Source organism: Schistocerca americana, chromosome 7 (assembly GCF_021461395.2).
Source record: "Schistocerca americana isolate TAMUIC-IGC-003095 chromosome 7, iqSchAmer2.1, whole genome shotgun sequence".
Taxonomy (NCBI): domain Eukaryota; kingdom Metazoa; phylum Arthropoda; class Insecta; order Orthoptera; family Acrididae; genus Schistocerca; species Schistocerca americana.
Genome location: NC_060125.1, coordinates 379,580,311 through 379,606,872, shown reverse-complemented (window position 1 = coordinate 379,606,872; position 26,562 = coordinate 379,580,311). Strand labels below are relative to the sequence as shown.

General features: G+C 44.8%; 1 protein-coding gene across 2 annotated transcripts in view; it reads left to right on the top strand.

The window, feature by feature from the left end:
- LOC124622042 overlaps positions 1-26,562 on the top strand; it is a 171,685-nt gene that overhangs the window by 49,709 nt on the left and 95,414 nt on the right. For both annotated transcript variants that reach the window (XM_047147601.1, XM_047147600.1), the window contains one exon: positions 9,612-9,668. In XM_047147601.1, the coding sequence (XP_047003557.1) occupies positions 9,612-9,668 (57 nt within the window). The remainder of the gene's footprint in view (positions 1-9,611; positions 9,669-26,562) is intronic.

Genomic DNA, 26,562 nt, shown 5'->3' with positions numbered 1-26,562 from the left:
ATAAAAAGGCGCGCTGTTTGTTTGACGGCGGAGCTTGATAACGTCACGAGGGGGTCGGTGTGACGGCCGGAGGCGTCACTTTCTTGCTCCCATCGGGCCTGCGTTTACGTCGGAGCCGTGCCGGAAATAGCAGCTCAGTCGGATCCGGCCTAAGGACCTTAAGATCATTATCTGAGAAGAGACCCCTCGAAAACAGGCTGCATCTATCCTCGAGCCTAGAGAGAGAAGGATTTTTAACTACAGCACTGCAGGCTGTTTGAGGGTTGAGTGTAGGAACTCACTTCCTTCAGTGGAAAACTTTTGTCCATGGACGCTATTTACGGAAATCAACACGAAGGAATTTTATTCCGTATTTAACGTCATGCCCGGGATACCCATCCTTATACAATGGGTGGACAAAATTATGGAAACACAAAAACACAACACATTACCTTGCCTGATACGGTGTAGAAAAACTGTTGGCAGTCAAAAAAGCTTCCAGTAGTCTCGGAATGGATAAATACAGGTCCTCTGTGGTTTTCAAGAGAATCAAATACCATTTTTCCCACAACGTATTGTACTGTATGGAACTGGTGAGCCAGAAGCGACGGAGAGGCTTCGTCCCCGCCTTCACAACTCCACAACAATGTACAGCAGTCCACTCACCCTACCGCCGCCCCACTCCGAAAAATGGTTCAAATGGCTCGGAGCACTATGGGAAAACTTCTGAGGTCATCAGTCGCCTAGAACTTAGAACTACTTAAACCTAACTAACCTAAGGACATCACACACATCCATGCCCGAGGCAGGATTCGAACCTGCGACCGTAGCGGTCGCGCATTTCCAGACTGTAGCGCCTAGAACCGCGCGGCCACTCCGGCTGGCCCTCACACCGAACCCAGGGTTATGGTGCGGTTCGGCCCCCAGTGGACCCCCCACCCCCCCGTGAACGTATCATACCAGACCAGTATAACCCCAATGTTTGCGTGGTGAAGTAATTATGGTGTACGCGTACGTGGAGAAAGTATTTGCGCAGCAATCGTCGACATAGTGTAACTGAGGCGGAATAAGGGGAACCGTCCCGCATTCGTCGAGGCTGATGGAAAACCGCCTTAAAAACCATCCACAGACTGGCCGGCACACCGGACCTCGACACTAATCCGCCGGGCGGATTGGTGCCGATGACGGGCACGCCTTCCCGCCCGAAAAGCAGTGCGTTAGACCGCACGGCTAGCTATACGGGCTCCCACATCGTAGTGGCTGTTCTGGTAATAATGATGGAAGAGGGTAGCGATCGAAGCAGGCATTAAACTGCATTGAGATCTGATGGCTGTGGTGGCCAGGGAGATATTTGACGATTCAACCCCGTGCTCACAAAACCAGTTCTGGACGATGCGAGGTATGTGGACGGGGTCCTGTAGTCTTGGAACACAGCATCGCCAGAATAAACATTGTACGGTAGTACGGACCTGGTCAGCCAAAATGGGTCACTTAATCCAGGGCAGTACTGGGACCTCGCAAAGTAACCATGGAGCATGTGGAACACTACAACATGCCTGCCACAATGACCGCCGAACCCACACCACGTATCACCCTTGGGACGTAAATTCGGCCAGGAGTTGGAAACCCTGCGGAACAAGACTCATCATACCAAATTACTTTCTTCCATTGCTACTGAGGCCAGGTTCCATGGCTTGACCACCACGTATTTGCATTTCCCATAAGTGGTTTTGAAATTACAGCTTGCCTTACAATTCACTGCTTTTGGAGGTTCTTTCGTGTTGTTTTGGTGGTAGCACGATTCAAGAGTGCGACATCCAGTTCTGCAGCGGCTTTTGCAGCTGTCGTCGAGAACTGGTTTTGTGAGCACGGGGGTGAATTGTCGCAGATCCCCCTGGTCTCCACAGTCACCAGATCTCATCATTGTTAAACTTTATAGTCTACATAGGTGTGATCCATTATCGTTACCAGAGAAGCCACTACGTTGTGGGAAAAAAGGAATTCGATTCCCTTGAAAACCACAGAGGACCTGTACTTATCCATTCCGAGACGACTGATAGATTTTTTGTCTGCCAACGGTTTTTCTACACCATATCAATCAAAGTAATGTGTCATTTTTATGTTTCCATAATTTTGCCCACCGATTGTATAAGGGTAGGTATTCTGGCACCTTAATTATCGTTACAGTCCTCTTCAACGAGCGTCCGTCACGATCAGTCAACATATAGTTTCGCCTGCGTTGTGATTCAACAGATGATGTTTTTTCGCATTCCCTGTATGCAGTATAAATCTTCGGTACAGTTTCACAATAGAAATAATTCAAAAGCCAAGATCGCTTGAATACTGTTTACTGGATAACCTGTTTCTACACACTATAGGTGCCATCATCGGATCTGAATCTAGCTTTAGTGTGTTGAAACCGGTTATCCAGAAAACAGTGTTTAAGCGATCTTGGCTTTTGAATTATTTCTACAACAGAGTGATCGCCCCACTACGCACTATGTGTTCACTGCAAAACAGTTTCACAAGTTGCGACATGGTCGTGAATTTAAGTGTCTCGAAAATAGAATAAGTTTCCTTTACTTCGCGCCTATGGCCACAAATTTTTAAGTCCTTAGACTACCGGTTTCGGTCAGCAATGGCCATCTTCAGATCTGTTTTATAAAAACATGTCCTAATATATTGGAGCCATCCTGGCTCTTGAAACACAAAATACTTCGACTACGCTGGTTACGGAAGCAGACACATTAAGAGCACCAACAATCTGCTCAAGTTCAGTGTCGTTCACCTCCGACGTAATGCACTCACAAATACGCAGAACACTGTTCAGAGGAGTTGCAGCAAATTGCTGATATTGCACAGGTGCCTTTATTTGTCAAATACAATAGCGAAACCTGCAGGCTGCTCCAGCATCTGTATTTATGTTAAAGCAAGCGTTTCTCGTGCTGTTTCGATATTTTTGTCCAACCCCTCTAGATCTGTCCTTGGAAGACGTTCGAACATTGCAGACTGTCGACATTTTCCATGTAGCAATTACGAAAGAGAGGCAGCAAGAATGGTCTCAGATTTGTATGATCGTCGAAATCGTGGAAAACATGAACTGGCAGACGATGGAAGATAAGCGTCCACTCTCCTGCGAAAGTCTACACAGAAAGATTACACGAACCAGCGTTAAATATGAAATCTGGGAATTTACTACAATTCGTTACATCGCGAAGACCACTCCTACACGCATTTAAGCAATAATTTCCTTTGCGCTTTGGATTAAGAAGAAACTTGTTACCATGGGTAGTGTAGATATTCAGGTAATGATGTGCAGTGTTTCATGATGCCAAGAGACAGCGAAATGGAACATATTGCGTTGATATGAAACTTGGTGGCCAATTAGAACTGTGTGCCGGACCGAGAGTCGAATCAGAACTTTTGCCCTTCGTCGGCAAGTGCTCTACTCACTGAGATACCGATGCACGGTTCACACTCCACCCTCACAGTTTTACTTCCGCCAGTACCTCTTCTACTACCTTCGTAACCTTATACAATCTCTCCTGCGAACCTTGTAAGACTAGCACTCCTAGAAGAAAGGATATTGAGGACACATGGCTTATCCACAACCTGGGGGATGTTTGCAACATGAAATGTTCATTCTACAGCGGAGTGTGTAACGTGGGAGACGAACTACTGACGGAAATAAAGATCAGAGTAGTGGTCATGAGTCTTGCTTGGGTAGCTCAGTCGGTAGAACACTTGGTGGCGAAAGGCAAAAGCCCCGAATTCGAGTCTCTGTACGCCAAACGGTTTTAATCTGCCAGGAAGTTTCATATCAGCGCGAACTTCACTGCAGAGTGAAAATTTTATTCTGGAAACACCTCTCAGGCTATAGCTAAGCCATGTCACCACAGTATCCTTTCTTCAAGAAGTGATAGTCACGCAAGATTCATAGGAGAGCTTCTGTGATGTTTGGAAGGTGGGAGACGAGGTACTGGCGGAAGTAAAGCTGTGGGGACAGGCCGTGAGTCGTTCTTCGATTGCTCAGTCAGTAGAACACTTACCTGCAAAATGCAAAGGTTGGCGGTTAGAGTCTCGGCACGGCTCTCAGTTTTAATCTGCCAGGAACTTTCAAACTGAAATATGCAACACATAGCTCCGTCCGAACAGGCCACGAAGGCCCAACGGTATCGACCACCGACATGTCATCCTCAGTCGATAGGCGTCACTTGTTGCGAATATGCAGGGACATGTGGTCAGGACGCCGCTCTCACGGCCGTTGTCAGTTTTCATGACCATAGCAGCTTCTTTCTCCTTAGTTGGTCTCACAAGGACTGAGATCACCCCGCTAGCCAACAGCGTTCGGCAGACCCGAATTGTGACTCCAAATGCTAGTCCAGCCCGACAGTGCTTAAGTGATCTATTTTTACATGGTTGCACAAGAAGAAGCAACCTGGGAGATTATCCTCAAGACATTGAGTTAAGTACAATTAATCGAGTTACCCATTCTTCGCTGTGCCATATATCGATACCATGTTTGAAGGCGAAAGTAGAATATCTCTGCATACACCCCAGTTGTGTGTGTGTGTGTGTGTGTGTGTGTGTGTGTGTGTGTGTGTGTAAGAGAGAGACATACAGACAGACAGACAGAGGGGCAAGGTCTATGATGAAGAAGCGTGGATACAGACATAGTTAAGGTGGAAAGTAAAGCAGTACATGGACTTAAAAAATGGCGCTATGCACTATGGGACTTAACATCTGAGGTCATCAGTCCCCTAGACTTAGAACTACTTAAACCTAACCAACCTAAGGACATCACACACATCCATGCCCGAGGCAGGATTCGAACATGCGAACGTAGCAGCAGCGCGGTTCCGGACTGAAGCGCCTAGAACCGGTCGGCCACAGCGGCCGGCTGTACATGGACTTACTCAAGCCTCTAGTAATATCCATATATGCTGTAATGTGGCCTTTGCACCACACGTATATATCCAAACCACGTAACTGATAATGACCAGGCTGGAAGAAGGGAAAATGTTCTGTGGTAATAGACCGCTCTGCTTCGTGGAAGAGATAACTAAGTGCACAAGAAATAAGAGCAAATGAGGGGGTCCTCAGTTCCTTTACGATGACGACTGTATTTAACTCTCTACGGGACGAATAAGATACTGTGCGGCAACTGCTTTTGAAGAATGCAGAACTTCATAAAGGAGAATAGAAAGTAATTTTGGAATATTGCGCTTTGAAATAGGCATTGTCACAGCCGTGTGAGGAAAGAAAGACATTTAATTTGAAGACCAACATACAAGAATGAGTTACATCACTATTGTAGGCTGGTAGCCATGCTGTCAGTTTAAAAGAAAGCTGTTGTCTGAGCACTGCTTCGAGGTACAGGTACATGATCTTTATCATTTATTCCACGGTGAACAGGTATAAGAAAGCCTTAGTTAGTTAATTACTTAGGTACATGTTCCATTGGTCAGTTGAACGATTCATTTATCAAGTAAGAACGAGTCAGTTTACAGGATATGTATACATACTTGGTGTTAACGTTAATCTACTCACTATTGTTTTTAGTCGTACACATACTTATACTATAATTTATTTCTTGTTTCCAGTTTTTAAGCAGAAATTCGTCAATGGAAAAGAAGGAGTTATTCAGGAGAAATGATTCTGAATTAGATTTAAAAATTGCTTTGATACCCGCCAGGCACTCTATGTTATTGACCAAATGATCAAACATTTTCGTTGCTGCATATTGAACTCGTTTCTGAGCAACTGACAGCCTTGAGACTGGGTAATAAATGCCATTTCTGCATCTAATTGTGCAATTATGGAAATCACCGTTCTTCTGAAGCTGTGATGGATTATTTATGACGAATTTCGTTAATGAATATACGTATTAGGCACTTTGGAAAACAAGTCATTCTTATGTCCATCAGGAGAGAGTGAACAGGAGTGTCGTTGTTCCTTCGTACAACACTGTATCGATATCCTCATGATCTCGTGTGTTAGATGTTCTGTGAAGAAGGGATCGAAGTGTCTGAAACTGTATACTTTACAATGTAGCTGCAGTTTAAGTGGAGTCAAAAGATATAAGGGGACTCTTCGCAGTTCCGCACTGTCGCCTGATAAACAAATTAAGAGCCTACGGAATATCAGACCAGCTGTGTGGCTGGATTGAAGAGTTTTTAGCAAACAGAACACAGCATGTTGTTATCAATGGAGAGACGTCTACAGACGTTAAAGTAACCTCTGGCGTGCCACAGGGGAGTGTTATGGGACCATTGCTTTTCACAATATATATAAATGACTTAGTAGATAGTGTCGGAAGTTCCATGCGGCTTTTCGCGGATGATGCTGTAGTATACAGAGAAGTTGCAGCATTAGAAAATTGTAGCGAAATGCAGGAAGATCTGCAGCGGATAGGCACTTGGTGTAGGGAGTGGCAACTGACCCTTAACATAGACAAATGTAATGTATTGCGAATACATAGAAAGAAGGATCCTTTATTGTATGATTATATGATAGCGGAACAAACACTGGTAGCAGTTACTTCTGTAAAATATCTGGGAGTATGCGTGCGGAACGATTTGAAGTGGAGTGATCATATAAAATTAATTGTTGGTAAGGCGGGTACCAGGTTGAGATTCATTGGGAGAGTGCTTAGAAAATGTAGTCCATCAACAAAGGAGGTGGCTTACAAAACACTCGTTCGACCTATACGTGAGTATTGCTCATCAGTGTGGGATACGTACCAGATCGGTCTGACGGAGGAGATAGAGAAGATCCAAAGAAGAGCGGCGCGTTTCGTCACAGGGTTATTTGGTAACCGTGATAGCGTTACGGAGATGTTTAATAAACTCAAGTGGCAGACTCTGCAAGAGAGGCGCTCTGCATCGCGGTGTAGCTTGCTCGCCAGGTTTCGAGAGGGTGCGTTTCTGGATGAGGTATCGAATATATTGCTCCCCCCTACTTATACCTCCCGAGGAGGTCACGAATGTAAAATTAGAGAGATTAGAGAGCGCACGGAGGCTTTCAGACAGTCGTTCTTCCCGCGAACCATACGCGACTGGAACAGGAAAGGGAGGTAATGACAGTGGCACGTAAAGTGCCCTCCGCCACACACCGTTGGGTGGCTTGCGGAGTATCAATGTAGATGTAGATGTAGAATCGGCACTCTAACTATAAGAAGGGACGGAGTATTTGGAAATGTGTTATCTCAAGGAGTGAAGCAGTAGCTTCTGTGGTGCTACAGGCAGTCGTCGAGGAGAGAAATTTTAGCAGAAGGGAGAGAACGGCTTATCTAGAACATATAACTGAGATAGTTGCGTGTATGCGCTATTCTGAGGTGAAGATATTAGCAATGCAGACGAATTTGTGGCAAGTCGACTGAACAACGATGGCATAAAAAAAGTTGAAGTACCGGAATAATATCGATAATGTGACAGCACATCAAAATTTGGTATACCGACTACTCACCCCACACAACACAGGAAATGAAGAGTGAATTCCATTTCAATTAATAGAGATTAAACTCCAACTCCCTCTCACTCCTCTCTCTCTCTCTCTCTCTTCTCTACACACACACACACACACACACTCGTACACAGGTGTAAACGGACACGAAGCTGTACATGCGTTCGCAGGAATCAGAAAAAAAAATTGCATACGTTCATTAACAGTGGCACAAGACAAGCCTATCATTCAGTAAAAAAATGTGAAAATATAGATATGTAATTAATCAGATCAGCCATGTGGTTGCGAACACGACATCTTGCAGAATTAGTAATTCAAAACGAAAAAGAAAAGGAATCACATTGCCTGCAAAGGCAAAGGAAATACGAAATTAATACATATGTTATAGAGCAGCTTGTACCTTGGTTCATATCGTACCGCGATTACCCCTTAGTCGGAGTCGTGAAAGCTCTTTGGTTCTCCGAAACCCCCAGAAAGTTCTCGAGGGCGACCGACCGTTCCGAGCTCCCAGCCTCGTTCGGAAACGAGCCTCGTTATACCACGAGCAAATATATCGGTCAATCAAATATTTGACGCTACCTCTTCGGAGCGGTCCTATTAATCTGGGAACCGTGTTAAAAGGGCAACGGAATTCTCAGCTCGGCCGTGGGGTCTCGTCGTTCCTGTTCGGAGCCGTGATCGATAAAAATTAGGAGCGCGTTTTCCGCGGCGCGGTCTATGGCGTGGCTGCCCCGTTAACGGGAAAATAAATGTGAGAGATTGGGAAGCGCGGCGTGGGCTCGGGGGATCGAGGCGTCGTATCTCTGCCTTGTTAAGGTGTTACCGTTAAACCGTGAAGTCCGTGCGGCCGGGCAGCTTCGTTTATTTTCGGGCGCCTTCGTGTCGGACTTCACATGCTCCGAGCGCGCCTTCCCCGTTCTTTGGAGGGACCTTCTTTGTAAAAGGCTCCGTTTTTTGTTTTCTTCGTTATGTAGCCATCACAGCAGCGGCGAACCACTCCGCCAATGTTTCACACTTCAGCGCGAGAGGGCATCGTCGCGATAAATAGCGCCCGTGAATAGCAAAACATGCACGACTTTCACACTTTCGCGAATCAACATCCCTTTTTGCTACTCCGCTGTTACATGGTGCTTGTCGATGGAAGTTCAATAGCAGGATCTGAAAGCGAAGTGCTAACTCATTGGCCAGAGGCCTGTTTTAAACACCACTGCCCTTCGCTAACCACTTTCTTGCATTACCTTAGTGTCTGTGAACCAGCGCAAGATATTTAAAAGTGAAATTAAAAATAACTGTTGGATGCAACTCGTCAACCTGCCTCGGATAAGCCAACGCAGCACCCACTGTGGCTGAGAGAGAGAGAGAGAGAGAGAGAGAGAGAGAGAGAGAGAGGGAGAGGAAACCGTAAGAATTGCATGGCAAGGCTACATGTGAGGAGAGAACCTGATTTGTGTCGAAAGGGGAGATGACAACTGTGAGAAACATAAAGAAACTACTTTGCTGTCGCGCTGAAGAAACCTTATTGTAATTTGCTTCTGCCTAATGAATTAAAGCGTACAAAGCGCGATCTTGAAAAACTGAAATGATATACATTTTTTCTGTTTTCACTCAGAACGCATGCACTTCGAATCTGAATTGTTGTTACTGAAAGACTGACTGAGAGATAATAGGATCGAGCCATGATGAACGTTTCAGGCAGTGCGCCTGAATGGTTCAAATGACTCTAAGCACTATGGGACTTAACTTCTGAGGTCATCAGTCCCCTAGACTTAGAACTACTTAAACCTAACTAATCTAAGGACATCACACACATCCATGTCCGAGGCAGGATTCGAACCTGCGACCGTAGCAGCAGCGCGGTTCCAGACTGAAGCGCATAGAAGCGCTCGGCCACAGCGGCCGGCCGCCCGAATGGCTCAATATCCCTATCGTTATCTGAGAAATGTGGAATTTAATTCGTGTCCCCGGCCGGTATGAAGCCTTAGCTTGTTAGATCCGAAACATTTCGGCTTGTACCAACATATATATTTTGTCATTTTTGTTCATCTTTTCTGCTTGTGGTTGCTACCCATTCCGCGGCAGCAGCGTCACAGCAGAGATGATTTAATAATAATGTGCATATCTTGCTTAAAATGACGTAATAGTAATGGTGGACGTGTCTTTTGTTGCAGTTCTTGCCGACCTATGGAAAGGATTCTTCCTGCAAGCTGCACCGAGATTGCTTCATGGTAAGGCTGTTATTAAGCTTACGCAAGTGACCCGTAGCAACTAAGGCCTCTGAAAGTTAACCCTTGTTCTCCACTCAATAGTACTTTCATAAACGAGCCGCATCAATTCTTAGATAAGTCTGAAAATGTTTTAGGCTGTGCGTTCCATTTTGTAGAGAAACCTGGCATGTCAAAAAAAGTTGGTGGCACTACTTACAAAATGGCAAGGAATGTAATGATTGTCGTGTGTGTTAGCTCTGTGCTTGTCAGTTAAAAATCATCAGAAGCTGTTTTCGACTTGCAACTGGCTTGAAAACATGGCTGCCACCATACACTTCCGAGTTAAGTACAGAATACTTAAGCCTAATAGTAAACAATGATTTGATGAGCGGGTTGAAGGCGTACAAAGGTATCCACTTGTATTTCATACAACCATTACGAAAATCTCCTTTTCAACAGTAAAACTAATCAATTTTTTCACATTTCCCCAAGATACTATTGTGTGCACAGCTCCGATGGAAGAATGTTCACGCTACGGTCCCAGGTTCGAATTCTGCCTCGGGCATGGATGTTTGTGATGTCCTTAGGTTAGTTAGGTTTAACTAGTTTTAAGTTCTAGGGGACTAATGACCTCAGCAGTTGAGTCCCATAGTGCTCAGAGCCATTTGAACCATTTGAAGAATGTTCTTCAGTATCTTTGTGGGTAAATCGATGTAGCCGCAATTTTCGATTACAAGAAAACGAGGTTTCGAATGCTATGGTTCATAAATGTATTTGTGGAAAAGTGAAGCAACAGCAGCGGAACAACTTGTAAGTACATGTCGTTCTTTGCATCTCTTAGATAATTCTGTAGCGGCCGACGACCACTGTATGATTGTCAGTCGGCTTCAAGGGATGCCTTCAAAATTAAGTTCTCTTATTATGTCTTCTATTTCATCAGCCTTGTGAGCATTAAGATGTTACTGTAAAGGCAATGTACCGAATAACGTGATGACTTTAGGTTCGTGTGAAGTATCAAAATAGAGTGTGAGTTTAAACTCCACTCATAAACACATAGACAAATGCCGACGGAACGTTTATTTCTCTGCTGCACCTTTCAGCACGGGCAGCATAAACGATAACAGCTACTAAATGTCAGAATTACTTTGCTTCTCGGTCAAAAAAAGCTTTTAGCCGGCCATTCCCGTGTTTAAAAAGATAAACAGAACGTTGGCACGGTACGAGTTCTACAAAATCAGTGTTTATGTCCGCAATCTGACAACTGTTATCGTTTTCGTAAATTTATCGATGCTGTACATTTCTGTTTCTATGACAGACCTAAACAGATTCCGACTGCTTTTCAGTTCCGTGCCGTATTAATTGTTCCAGAATAATAAATATTAGTGAAGTATAGAATTTTCTGCTACTATGTACTTATAATTTTCTTTCCTTTTAGCCACAATTTAATGTTGCAGATTAATGTTTTCATTTTGTTGTTTTGTTGGTTTATGTAAGTGACCAGCGGACTTTCCATATACTCAGAAAACTTCCACAATGTACAACCGCATAGCTCTTTGAGGCTGTGACACCCCATAGGATGTGCGAAGGATTAATGCCCGTCTGCAGTATGTGAGTTTTTCCTCGAAGCAAGTTACCTTATTAACGAAAACAGAAGCAACGCATGTATCACAGCGCGCGACATCATTCTTGCAAGGAAGTTAAATGAGGGCAGAAACAAAATTGAAAAGAAATTCCCTAATTGTGACTGGAAAGCTGTATGGCGGAACATCAACTATGCCGGGCTATATACAGACGCTATTTCCGCATGGTACAAAACAGTTAGCAATTTCATCAGCACCAACGAGAGTCTATATGGGATCGGTTTAAACCAGACACACCTTTGTGGAAAATGCAATCTGGTGGATACACTCATCCACAGATCCACCTGTGGCGGTAATGTGAATAACTGGAATTGGATCACGCAACAAATCGCCTTTCTCATCATTTCCTCGACGGAATATATAACGCCATCGCTCCTCCTGAGACCAGACATGACGTACTTTCCGAAATTAAAAACCAACGCCATTAGCTGGTTACTGGGAAAATATGTTAGTTATGTCATCAACAAACTTGGGTCGGACAACGAGATAGAATTTCGCGTTTACATGAAGTGTGAATACGCAAAAATTAGCACGTATCGTATCGCAAACACAAGAATCACTACGGCAACATGCTGAAGATCATTTTTGAAAGAATGGGTGTCGGTTAAGTATGTGGAACCACTACAACACCTTGAACGAGAACGAACAGAAGATAATTAAAAGTCACTTGTGTTATTATTATTTACTATTACCTTGCTTCCGAAACTTCTATGTTACACGAAGAGTTTTTTCATAACATTTTGTTCAGAATTACTCGTATTCGACTTCCAAAGTATTTGTGTGATTCAAGAAGAATTGTTAAGTTTTATCAGTGTTCAGTTTCTACTCAGAGAAGAGGTTTCTTTGTCTTTCTTATATCGGAGAATGGGAGTTTTGTGTTAACATTTCTGCACACTTAGTGCTATGACCCAACAGGGAACATGAAAAAGGGGTGGGAGGGGTTTGGGCCCCGACGCACTGGCAGTGCCGCGAAGAGACCCCACTGCTAGTGCGGCGTGTACCACGCCCTGATCTCCCTATAAATAAAGGAGAGTCTTTAAAAAAAGCGGTCTAAGGGGGAAAAAACGTCGTGGTCTAGCCAGTAGATTTCAAAAACCAGCCACTCAGGTCCCGGGTTCAGTCCTTGGAAAGGGTTTCCTCTTTCCCTTCCCTCCAAGACAGCCTCAGTTCCACTCAGTCTGCCTTCAGATTGAGTGCAGGAATCTTTTCCCAGGAATGAAAGACAGTCGGGGCAGGTGCCGAAGCGAAGGAAAGGCTGCACTCTTCCTACTGTCAGGCCAGAAACCCATTCATGGGTTGAGCTTCTCATACGTACAGAATACTTGTGACTAGTCGCACATGAACAATAATTTTGAAGCTCCTTTTTTTTAAGTGTGCTGCTATTTAAGCGCGAGATGACCCACTGGAAAATGTACTGCACACGAACTCCTGTCTGTTGTGGCTCAAATTCTCATTGTGGCCATATAGATACTCTTGTTAAAATTTGTTAAAGTGCTGTATGCAAATCTTATTGCTTAGCTTTACATGTTCGTGAAGGACGTTGTCTATATGTTTGACCATATGGCTGTACGTGTGTGTTTTTTTTTTTCAACATATGCGATAATCTAACTTTTCCTCCGCTATAGGGAATGGTGGTGTTCTTTTGAAGTGCAGCTCATGATGTTCATCAATCTGTCCTGCTAGAAGACTGTGATGTTCCTTTCAACTTTCCAGTTAATGAATGTATTTCAACTCTTCTTTAGGACTTTGTTAACAAAAAAAAAATTCACCAAACAGCCGTGCAAATTGAGAAGTTACTTATTTTACTTTCGCTAACAGTTTCGGCAATTGAATATGCCATCTTGAGAGGTGCATTTGGAGCCTGAGTATGGTGTATTGAATTTCCGAAACTGGTAGAGAAAGTAAAACAAAATAACACCGCAATTTGCACAGCTGTTTGGCGAATTTTTTCGTTAAATATCTGACCAGCCTACAACCTATCAACAGAGACATCCTCGCAACAGTCACTGACTTAATGGATGTACTAAAGATTAGGTGATCTAGATTTGATTTTTTTTCTGGCAGATATAAGGGCTGACGAAGCTTAGTTTATTGAAAAAGTCAAGTTTCACAGTTGCTCAGATCCACTCCAGCTATACACTACAGTCAGAATTACTTTTCATTCCTTGAAAGAAGATTCCTGGTAGCTGACATCACTGACTCCAGCTTTCAATCTGCATACCCCAAACGGCTGTCAGCAAAAACAGTAGTCGTCTACATAAATGCGGCACGTTGCCATAGAGACATATTCAGTATCATGTTGCGTGATCGATCGAAGCAGACGCATGAAGCAAACGCGACAATCTCTTTTAAATGTCAGGGCTCTTTATTCATGGTAAAGAGTATACGCTGAGACGAAAACAGTCATGGTATAACTCCTAATACCGTGTTGGACCTCCTTTCACCCGGCGTAGTGCAACAACTCGACGTGGGATGGACTGAGAAATTCGTTGGAAGTCCTCTCTTGAAATATAGAGCCGTGCTGCCTCTATAGCGTCCATAATTGTGATTCACGAACTGACCTCTGGTTTATGTCCCATAAATGTTCGATGGTATACACGTCGGGCAATATGGGTGACCAAATCATTCGCTCGAACTGTCCAGCTCATTCTTAAAATTAGTCGCAAACAATTGTGGCCCATATAATTGGCTCTGAGCACTATGGCTCTGAGCACTATGGGACTTAACATCTGAGGTCATCAGTCCCCTAGAACTTAGAACTACTTAAACCTAACTAAGGACAGCACACAACACCCAGCCATCACGAGGCAGAGAAAATCCCTGACCCCGCCGGGAATCGAACCCGGGAACCCGGGCGTGGGAAGCGAGAACGCTACCGCACGACCACGAGATGCGGGCCACATATAATTGCGTAGACTTCCGCGGCCAGAGTCAAATGGTTCAAATGGCTCTGAGCACTATGGGACTTAACTTCTAAGGTCATCAGTCCCCTAGAACTTAGAACTACTTAAACCTAACTAACCTAAGGACATCACACACATCCATGCCCGAGGCAGGATTCGAACCTGCGACCGTAGCGGCCGCGCGGTTCCAGACTGTAGCGCCTTTAACCGCTTGGCCACCACGACGGGCTACGCGGCCTGAGTCAGACGACATAAAAATTTTCTGGGTATGGTACCGCGTCATAATGTAAAACCTACTGCTGCTCGAGAAAAACCAACATTTCGGCCACGGTTGTAGCGGCCTTCTTCTGGGTCTATTGGTGCGATCTAGCTATGCAGTGTCCTTTATATTTTGTTGTTACTGCTCACTGCGCAAGCCATTACGTCATTTTAAATGGTAGTTAGTTTCATTGGTCAGTTAAGGAATAAAGAGAGGGACCTTTATTTTAATAGGTTATTGCGGTGGAGGGAGAACGTAACCTCTGTTGTATATTGGCTCTTGTGTTTTGTGCCATGATTGGTGGTCACCGTCGAATGAGATGGTGGCTGCTGTTTACCAACTGCTGGACGTCGGCCGCGCGGTGTCAGTTACTCTCCGGTAGTGCTCGTGCCTCGTGTTGACAGTGCGGTCTGTTGGGCTCTGAATGCTGACAGCCAATATGGGGCAAGCCTGAGTCCATCCTCCCTGTTCATGTTATTAGGGTGTTTAAGTATTACGATGTTTGCCTATTCGGTCAGTAACATTTTTCACATACGGTAAGCGAATAGGCACCTTCGCCGCGTTAGGGTGCAGCCTGTCTTCTACAGTGGTCATAGGATCCAGGACTTACTGGGCTCCACTAAGGTCAACGTGGATGCATTACACACTGCAGGAGTTTACAAGGTGGAATTCGAATGTGGAGAGGCATACATCGGCGAGACTGGTAGGCCAATAGCAACGCACAATCGGGTAAACGACCGCTATATTCGTCTAGGGCAACACAAATCCGCAGTGGCAGAACATCAGCAAGATTGCGGAAAAGAAATAAAATTCAGCGAAGCCTTTGTGTTGACCAAGCAGCCAGTTATGACGACACGCAAAATCAGAGAGGCCATCGAAATACTTAAACACCCTAATAATATGAACAGGGAGGATGGACTCAGGCTTGCCCCATCTTGTCTGCCAGCAATCAGAGTCCAACAGACCGCACTGTCAACATGACAGCACTACCGGCGAGTAACTGCCGCCGCGCGGCGACGTCCAGCAGTTGGTAAACAGCAGCAAACTTCTCATTCGACGGTGACCACCAATCATGACACAAAACACAAGAGCCAATAGACAACAGAGGTTAAGTTCTCCCTCCACCGCAACAACCTATTAAAATAAAGGTCCCTCTCTTTATTCCTTAACTGACCAATGAAACTGGTTCAAATGGCTCTGAGCACTATGGGACTTAACATCTGTGGTCATCAGTTCCCTAGAACTTAGAACTACTTAAACCTAACTAACCTAAGGACACCACACACATCCATGCCCGAGGCAGGATTCGAACCTGCGACCGTAGCAGTCCCGCGGTTCCGGACTGAGCGCCTGAACCAATGAAACTAACTACCTTTTAAAATTAAGACGTAATGGCATGCGCAGTGAACAGTAACAACAAAATATAAAGGACATTGCATAGCTAGAATGCATCATTAGACCCAGAAGAAGGCCGCTGAAACCGTGGCCGAAACGTTGGTTTCTCTCCAGCAGCAGTAGGTTTTACATTATGACGTGGTACCATACCCAGAAAACTGTTATGTCAGTTGTGGCCCGGTGACATGGTGCGTTGCACCCATAAAATGTCCATCGCTGATTGGCTGCAAATGCTCTCCAACTAGCAGAACGTAACGATTTTCGGTCAATGCTCGGTTCATTTGGACGAGAGGACCCAGTCCCTTCCATGTAAATATAACCCACACCATTATGGAGCCACCATTAGCTTGCACAGAGCCCTGTTGACAGACTGGGTACATAGCTTTACGGAGTCTGCACCACTCCAACCCTACCGTTACACACACGAATCCTACCATCAGATCTTATCAGCTGAAAGTGCGGCTCATCTGACCAGGTGACGGTTTTCCAATCGTCCAGGATCCAACCGACAGGGCCACGATCCCAGGAGAGGCCATGCAGGCGATGTCGTGCTGTTAGCAAAGGCACTCTCGTCAGTCGTCTGATGCCATAGTCCGTTAAAGTCAAACGTCGTCATACTGTCGTAAAGGATACGTTCGTTGTACGACCCATATTGATTTCTGCCGTTATTTCACACACTGACAACTGTACGCAGACGGCTCTGTTCTCGGTCGTCGATGAAGACCGTCGGCCACTGCGTTATCCATAGTGATATGAAAAGTCTGAAATTTGGTAATTCTCGGCACCATCTTGACACTGTCGATCTCGGAATATTAAATACACGATCGATTTCAAAAATGGCGTGTCCTATACGTCTAGCTCCATCTACCATTCCGTTTTCAAACTCTATTAATCGCAGTCGTGCGGGCATAATCACGCCGGAAACCTTTCCACTTGATTCACCTGAGTACAAATCGCAGCTCTGCCAATAAACTGCCCACCTATGCCTTGAGTAAGCGATACTATCATGATATGTATATGTGCATATCGCTATCCCGTCACGTCACCTAAGTGTAGTTCAAGCTGTAGGAAGCAATAGGCAGACTACCCTCACCAGGATGATGGGTTGCAATGCACCACAGTCATCAAACCAATCCGTAGTACCACAGTAATTAAGGTTAGCACTCGAAGCGTCCAATATACACCAAGAACATCAGAAGAGAAATCCGTAAGGTATTTGTAACCATCTTGCGCAAAATAGGGCCCTTCCTCTACGTTTTATTTGACGTCATGAAATCCCTTACAATCAGAGTATCACAGTAGTTGACTGAAGTTAAAATCTTCTGGGTTATTAGGCCGCGTCATGTTTCTTCTAAAATGTTCGACGTTTCGACTCCTCTGCTGGGATCTTCCTCAGGATCTTTTGGTGTCTTATACTGCTAGAACACTGTCAGAGACGAGTGTCGCGTCCACTTATAAAGGGGGAATTTTCTGGCGTTCGTACTGGAGAAGTGATAGTATTGGTTAAAATTATGTGGCTACCATTGGTGGGCCATAGTCATAGGCTAATACAGAAGAAGAGGCGTTGGTAGCTCATCTCCTGTGGATACCATTGGATAGAAAGCCACTGTTTGACACTTATGCTGGAGAAGGGTTATTGGTTGAAATGCCTCCTACCGCTACTGGTTGGTCTTCATCAGTGGCTGGATTCGAAACGGACAGAGCAAGAGAGGGGGAATGTTTACCCAAAATATTATTGTCCGCCGAGGTGACTTGCAGCGCGCTGTTTATGCCGCTCACACACCGCGGCCGCGTATTTACTTCCTTGATGGCGGGGAGCCACGATGCCGGAAGCCTACAGCCGTCCTCTCTATTGAAATTAGATGAATTCTTAGAAATTTCAACCGCGTCTCGGACCTTAATTCTACAAATGTTTGTTTCCTTAGCCAGTACACGTACGTTATTAAAATCGATATCATAGCCACAGTTCTCGTGATGTTCTGCTACTGCCGATTTTGCACTTTGATTTAGCCGCATATGCCGTTCGTGTTCCTTAATGCGTTCTTTAACAGTTCTTCCCGTTTCGCCTATATACACTTTGCCGCAGCCGCAAGACACTTGATTGGCGCCTTCATTGTGGAGGCAATCAGGTGCATCCGTTTTCCGTCGGGAAAAGTCTTTTATTTTGTGTTGACTAAAGAAAGATGTCTGAATACCATTTTTCCTTAAAATTCTGCTTATGCGGTCAGTGACCCCAGAAACGAACGGTAACCTGACGGAGTGAGAAGGCGGTTCCTCGTCATTCTTATTAGCGGTATAACCATTCCGCCTAAAAGCCCTGTCGATTGAATAACTATCATACCCATTTGCCTTCAATGTCCTCTCTAAGTGTTCTAGCAGTAATGGTCACCAAACGATCCTGAGGAAGATTCCAGCAGAGGGGTCGAAACGTCGAACATTTTAGAAGAAACATGACGCGGCCTAATTACCCAAAAGATTTTAACTTCAGTGACAACGGCCACGAAAGCCTGCAGACTTACATATGACAGTAGTTGCTTCCTATGACTAGACTGCTCTAACAAGGAATGTCCATTCACTTAGCTTCTGAAGGCATTCGACTGAAAGTGTCTGTTTCACACCCAGTTGCCGCTAAGCGTTTCAGCAGCTCTCTTTCCTCCTCGGCAACGTGAAACCGTCCCCGCCACGCCCTGCGCATTCTTCATACGTGACACGCTCCCATACGTCTCTGCGGCGACGGCGGGCGGGGTTCTACTTTGCTGGAAAATCTCATTGTACCGACCGGGGCACCGGCGACAACAAACGACCACCACGACAGCCACAAATCTCGACCCAGCGGAACAAATGCAAATGGCGGCGTGCGGCCCGTTATAAAATGTCTCGGCTTTGCGTGTCAAAACTTTCAGAATTACGAGCTCGAATTCTCTGCGCCTACGCAACAGGATTGCAGCAAAATAAGCCTTAAGCCGAAGAAATAATGGAGGTTTCCCCTTTTAGTGGAATTGATGCCTGCCGTGATCTCTTAAATAGCGAGGTGGTATTAATCTCCCCAAGAATGTGAGCTGTCGGTGCCAAGAGAGCGGTTGCGTTAGTGTGAAAAACGGGGGCGCAGAAGCATTGTGGCCGCAGGTTTTCTCTGTGGTGCAATCCGATTTAGAGTGAAACTGTGCAAACAATTTTGAAATAAGAGAAGGTAGAATATAAAGCACAGTTAATTTCACAGACGTACTTTTGTTCCCGTTGGTTGGATTGTTGATGAAGTATTGATACCCATTATTTATTCTTTGAAGTTTGGGCAGAACGATCGAACTGAGTGGTTCTATATTCACGAAACATAACTTCCCCAAGTAACACAGCTATGATGGTGAAACTCAATGTGTTTTCAAGTAATTCTTGTACACATATTCCGTCCTGTTTGTATCGAGGAAGTGTGGCTCAATACAGTTTGAAGTTCCGTCCTTTGTTCTGTTTCGTATGTGAATGGTAGCCGGGTATTTGGCGTGTCTGTTCCAACTCATTGGTCGATGTAACTCTTCGCAGATTTAAAGTCCATCTGCGTTCATAATTTGTTGTGAAGAACCTGCGTACGTTGCCTCCAACTTTGCTAGTAATAGATCTGTTGTAGATGTTACGTCCTTCTCTATCGATCTCTGAACTAACTTAAATATCCACTTGTATGAGGACCTAAAACTTAACTTGGATTAAGGAGCAAGCTGAATATTGTAACATAAATCATTAGCAGCGTTTGAACTCCGAGCCTTTATGTTGCAGTTCCGCACCCACTCACTCAGCCACCGAGACACATAGTGTTGAATTTGGCTTCTGAGGCCAAAACTACCAAGTATGGTATGTGTAAAAATTTTACATGTCGACAAGAAATTTACATTCACAGTGGAACCATGGTGTTGATATTTTCGTGGCGGCAGTGGCAACTAATAATAAAAAAGTAAAGCGATAGGCACGGAACATTTGCCTTCAACGAAGATAATTCCCCAACATACTGCATGTTGTTGAAGATACTGCTGTTACGAGTCGCTCGGGAAGGTGGAATGCACACGCAGATCACAAGTTTCTGAAGTTGTGGGTTCCAGCCGTTCTGGATTAGCTATCCCGCCATTTCCATAAATCACGTCAGACAACTTTAACGACGTTTCTCTTGGCTCAGTTAAGTCTGAGACGTTTCTCTACATCCTGAGGTATCTGAGAAAATTTTTCTTTATTACGTGAAGAGAACGTATTCCAATATTTGTAAAGCTTTATTTGAGAGCTACTTAACACCTTCACACCTCTTCAGGCAGTGAACTGATCCGACACCCACCTTTTGGATTTATGTAGATCTAACAGGAATTGAAAAGAATACTCTGTTGACCATTTAAATCAACTGAACACAGTAATACAACATTCCCAAAGACAACTGGAGAAAATGAACAGTGATGCGACTCTCAGGGGAATGACTCAAAAGACATTACAGACCCAAAGCTCAAACGGACTTGATATCTTGATTCTAGTGTTCTAAGTAATAAAAATGTAAAATAATTCTGGCAAATGTTTCTTCGTGTTCGGCTTGTAAACATTACTTGCGATATATACAGGGTGATTCAAAAAGAATACCACAACTTTAGGAATTTAAAACTCTGCAACGACAAAAGGCAGAGCTAAGCACTATCTGTCGGCGAATTAAGGGAGCTATAAAGTTTCATTTAGTTGTACATTTGTTCGCCATTTCAGCCAATAAAGTTTTTGGTCCCTTTTTCTTCGAAGGTGCTACTGTAACTGGACTACAGTATCTGGAGATGTTAGAGAATTGGCTGTTCCATCAGCTCGAACAAGAAGCACAACAACTCATATTTCAGCAGGATGGAGCGCCACCACATTGGCCCTTTTCTGTCCGTAACTACCTGAACGTCAACTACCCGAGGCGATGGATCTGCCGCCAGGCAGCCCGCGACAGAGCACTTCATCACTGGCCTCCAAGAAGCCCTGATCTTACCCCCTGCGATTTTTTCTTATGGGGGTATGTTAAAGATATGGTGTTTCGGCCACCTCTCCCAGCCACCATTGATGATTTGAAACGAGAAATGACAGCAGCTATCCAAACTGTTACGCCTGATATGCTACAGAGAGTGTGGAACGAGTTGGAGTATCGGGTTGATATTGCTCGTGTGTCTGGAGGGGGCCATATTGAACATCTCTGAACTTGTTTTTGAGTGAAAAAAACCTTTTTAAATACTCTTTGTAATGATGTATAACAGAAGGTTATATTATGTTTCTTTCATTAAATACACATTTTTAAAGTTGTGGTATTCTTTTTGAATCACCCTGTACTTATTGGAAAAACAAATATATCTCACTCGAAAACACAGATCATTCTCTTTCTTTAAAATCGTAGACTTAGGACAGTGCATCCATTAGACGTTTCACACTACCGGCGTATGAACACAGTTACGTCTTGCACAGCAAGTGATTTCCGACGAACTGTAGCTTTATACCCTAACGAGTAAAACCCGTGACTGCAGTCGCATTTGGTACTACCTCAGGTGCAGTGACCCTAACCATCTTTTATCCTTATTCATATGTATTTTATATACATGCAGGAGAATAACACGGAACGTAAGAGGTTATACCTAGTATTCCATTTATCACATACCAGAAATGGGCGAACAGTACACTGCTTCTTCTCGGAGTCCAAAACTGAACAGTAAAGCCGTGTTCTTTCGGTTGGACTGCACAGATTTCGGTGCAAAGTCGATTTGGTACAGAATTTTAGTTTACCTTAAATGCGGACGAATGTCACAGTATCGTGAACGTACCGGTCCCGTTCAAACGCTAAAGTTACCGCCCTACGGTAAGAAGTTGTTATGTGGACATTTACAGCTGTGCCATAACCATATTGTTCGGCAGTGAAAGCTGTTCGGATGCCAGTGTAACGATGTGGGACTGACACACTGCGTTGAATAAAATTTTTGACATAGACAGACATATTGTACTAGTTCCGCTAAATTTCGAGAGGAAACTCTTGACAACAATACAGAATTAAATTTGTTAAGATTTCCATGAACTGTTGATTGTTGACCATATCTGTGAAAGAGTAAGAAATAATAACGCCAAGGTGGTCTTCCCATTTCTACGTCGACGAGTTTGCTATGTTCTTAAGTTACTTCCATCCATGCTACTTACTTTCTCAAACCTGCGGTTTGAAATTCAGCCCGTTTTATCTCCTGGATGACTGAAATTGTTCACTGTTTTTCTTTCGTATTGACAGTTGTATCTATTTCTCACTTCTTCTGAATCTCATCTTGATCATCACTACATACCGACCCAGTGTCCTCTATCTACATACCATCTCTGCTTGGTCATAGGCGCCAGTGTCAAAAAATGTAGGGTCCTGATTGATCGTCGTTTTCTCACGTCACACCGAATCGTGCTCTACCGGCATTTTTAGTGCACAATACTTTCTTCTGGTCGCAGTTTAAATCTACTCTGAGAGGTAGTTGTTTATCAGGTTCACTGGCCGAACACTCTGTTTCACGGGGTTTCCGGCTGTGTTGTGTTTCTCACCTGGCGATAAATAACTTGCAACGTGGTCCTTTATTTCGCTTTCGACCATAACTGCCAAGAATGTGACAGCAATTTTTATAACGGGACAAAAGAAGCTGTAACCTTATACTGCCCACGCAGAGAAACAGAAATTTAGTGACTTTGCACCTCGCCGGATAAACGACGCTGGCCCGGGAAGAAAAGGAGAAAAAAAAAGGAAAGCAGGCAGGGGGAGGAGGCATCCTGACTCAGGACGTCACGGCGAGAACGATATCGCGTTTCAGCCCGGGGCGCAGCCGCCGCCGCCGCCGTCGTCGTGGAATCGGAAAGTCTCGCCTCAAAGTTACCACGGCTTTCTTTCTTTACGTGGCCATGATTTTAACTCCACCCCATCCTATAAAACTGTAAATATCGAAAGAAAAAAAATTGTGCTCTGCAGTTTCTGTACTCTCTTCTTTCTTCTTTTGATATGTTTCATCAACCACAGTGTGATGTCTTACACAAGGACAACTTCTCAGTACGAAATACCACACATTTGATATCAACTGTATTAATGCTGTTGCAAGAGGTGGAAAATCAGGAGTCACAATCGACGTTTTAAACAGCTTCATTTTTCCACTGGTTCCTTCCTAACTACACAGTCCAGTCACATTAATATGACCACTGCCTATGTTCGACGTAAAAGTGCAATAACCACTCACAGATGACGTGGCAGCACTAGCAGTGGAGGGCATATAAAAAGTGTCGAGGGGACGCTTCCTGTAAATCCAATTTCACTAACGATATCAGTGTCATCAGCGAATCTTCTCGTTGACCTATCTCCATCCTGAATTGCCGGCCATTGTGGCCGTGCAGTTCTAGGCGCTTCAGTCTGGAACCGCGTGACCACTACGGTCGCAGGTTTGAATCCTGCCTCGGGCATGGATGTGTGTGATGTCCTTAGGTTAGTTAGGTTTAAGTAGTTCTAAGTTCTAGGGGATTGATGACCACCGATGATAAGTCCCATAGTGCTCAGAGCCATTTGAACCATTTTTGAACCACCCTGAATATTAATTCCACTCTTAAATTTTTCTGTTATTTCCGCCATAGCTTTCCGATGTGTTATTTGAACATTAGTAGGCGACAGACTACATCCATGTCTTACACCCTTTACCGAGCGAGGTGGCGCAGTGGTTAGACACTGGACTCGCATTCGGGAGGACGACAGTTCAATCCCGCGTCCGGCCATCGTGATTTAGGGTTTCCGTGATTTCACTAAATCGCTCCAGTCAAATGCCGGAACGGTTCTTTTCAAAGGGCACGGCCGACTTCCTTCCCCGTCCTACCCTAATCCGATGAGACCGATGACTTCGCTGTCTGGTTTCATTCCCCGAAACAACTATAGTATAATAAAATAATGGAATAGATGATAATAAAATGCGTGGCTTTTTAAAATGTATTGAATTAATGAGATTAATTTTTCGGCGAGAATGACAAGCACAATAAGCTGAGCTATGCCTGGAAATAAGTCCGTATTAGTTCATATTATTTTGCAGGGCGGAGTAGTTTCTTTCTCCGCTGTAGATTTGTGCTTACCATTCTTTATAATACTACGTTTGGTCGCCGCGTTCACCTTTGAAGTCTTGACCGTGTTCCTATTAAGCTTATCGGATCTTCCTAATTTTCCAAAGTACACAGGTGGGCTTCAGTTATTGTAATTATTGTACTATTTGAAATAACAACTCACACGACCTTTCTGTTAATAAAACAATACTGTATTTTTCTAAACGGTGCACATATGAAATCCACACTCCTCACTTATTTATAGCGACCCCAAAATGGCGGTCTACAATTACTCGCTAAAAAATTGACGTGCTTCTCACTCTTTCACTAGCTGAGCGCGAATCCCTCCTTCCTCCTACCGGTACCAGAAAAAATCCTCTGTTTATTAACAACTGAAAGTCAAAAAATACATGACGGTAGGCATAGGCTCTATGATGGGCTACCGCTTCATCTTGTCTCTTTGCCTTTAAGGAAGACGAAAACATAAAGGAAATGCAAAAGGTTTATCACACAACCAACCAACCATCTTACACCTTTTCTAATTCGATCACTTCGTTCCCGCTCTTCCATTCTTATTGTTTCCTCTTGGTTCCTGTCCATACTGAAATGATAGCGGAACTTTATGTACGTCTGTACAACCTTTCTTTCTTTCTTTCCACAGATTATAATGGCGTCCAAAACAAACGGCTAAAGAGAAATAGGTGGTAGATCGACGACGCACAACGGCTTCTTGCAAAGGACACCCTCCAATTAAAGCGATATAACACCAGGAATGGAAGCCTGTAGCGTACAGCTTTGCAGTAATCTTCTAAGCAGACCAGGCTGTAAAACAGTGCGATTCCCTTTCTATAATTTCACGATTAAATGTTTCTCGATTGCGGCATTCGAAAGTCTTGGGTTGGATTGGGTTATTCTGAGGTAAGAGACCAAACTGCGAGGTCATCGGTCTCATCGGATTAGGGAAGAACGGGAAAGGAAGTCGGCCGTGCCTTTTCAAAGGAACCATTCCGGCGTTTGCCTGGAGCGATTTAGGGTTCAAAAAAATGGTTCAAATGGCTCTGAGCACTATGGGGCTTAACAGCTGTGGTCATCAGTCCCCTAGAACTTAGAACTAGTTAAACCTAACTAACCTAAGGACATCACACACATCCATGCCCGAGGCAGGATTCGAACCTGCGACCGTAGCAGTCGCGCGGTTCCGGACTGCGCGCCTAGAAGCGATTTAGGGAAATCACGGAAAACCTAAATCAGGATGGCCGGACGCGGGATTGAACCGTCGTCCTCCCGAATGCGAGTCCAGTGTGCTAACCACTGCGACACCTCGCTCGGTTTCGAAAGTCTCTCTGAAAACGGAAAGAACAGTCGTTGTATATTCTCTGTGTCAGTCTCCCAACGAAAGCAGAGCTGTAGAGAAAACTCTTGTCTGTGGGTGTCGTCTACTCGGCGGTATCCGCCGGGATTGGAATCTGGCGCTCGTGTTTGGTGTGGGGGATGTATCGGAGCAGGTAGCGTCTCCTATTTAGGGGCAGGGGGCGTGGGGCGAGCGCCCGCCGGAAAGTGGAACTGGGAGGCTGCCGTGCACAAAACAGGGCAGGTCGGCTCCAGCCATCCGCGGCGTGCCGGCCCCGGCGCTGCTCAAGTCGAGCGGAAAATTGCCGCAGGGTGGTTGGTAGGCGTGGGAGGGTGGCGGCGCGACCTGCCTCCCGAACAAAGGAGTAGCCGGTAGGCGTCAAGGCTGCCACCATACCGCGCCTCCAAGACGCGGCGGCTTAGCCGCGTTTTAATTAACGGCGTGCTGGTCTGGGTTTGTGTCCTATTGGCGGCAAAACCAACGAGTTATTTGCCGCAGGTCTTAATTCGACGTTGGAAATTTAAGGAGAATTCGGAAGATTTGGGCACTGGGGACTAATGCAAGATTCCGAGACAGCCACTCTTTGCCTCATTAATAACCATCGACCTACTGTGCCATCTACCACCCTTATACATATTTCTCCTTTTCGTTTATGTGAATGGCAAGTGCATTTCCATTTTATTGCCTAAATATACACTACTGGCCATTAAAATTGCTATACCACGAAGATGACGTGCTACAGACGCGAACTTTAACCGACAGGAAGAACATGCTGTGATATGCAAATGATTAGCTTTTCAGAGTATTCACACAAGGCTGGCGCCGGTGGCAACACCTACAACGTGCTGACATGAGGAAAGTTTCCAACCGATTTCTCATACACACAGCAGTTGACCAGCGTTGCCTAGTGAAACGTTGTTGTGATGCCTCGTGTAAGGAGGAGAAATGCATACCATCAAGTTTCCGACTTTGATAAAGGTCGGATTGTAGCCTATCGCGATTGCGGTTTATCGTATCGCGACTTTGCTGCTCGCGTTGGTCGACATCCAGTGACTGTTAGCAGAATATGGAATCGGTGGGTTCAGGAGGGCAATACGGAACGCCGTGCTGGATCCCAACGGCCTCGTATCACTGTCGAGATGACAGGCATCTTATCCGCATCGCTGTAACGGATCGTGCAGCCACGTCTCGATCCCTGTGCCAGCAGATGGGGACGTTTGCAAGACAACAACCATCTGCACGAAGTTCGACGACGTTTGCAGCAGCATGGACTAGCAGCTCGGAGACCATG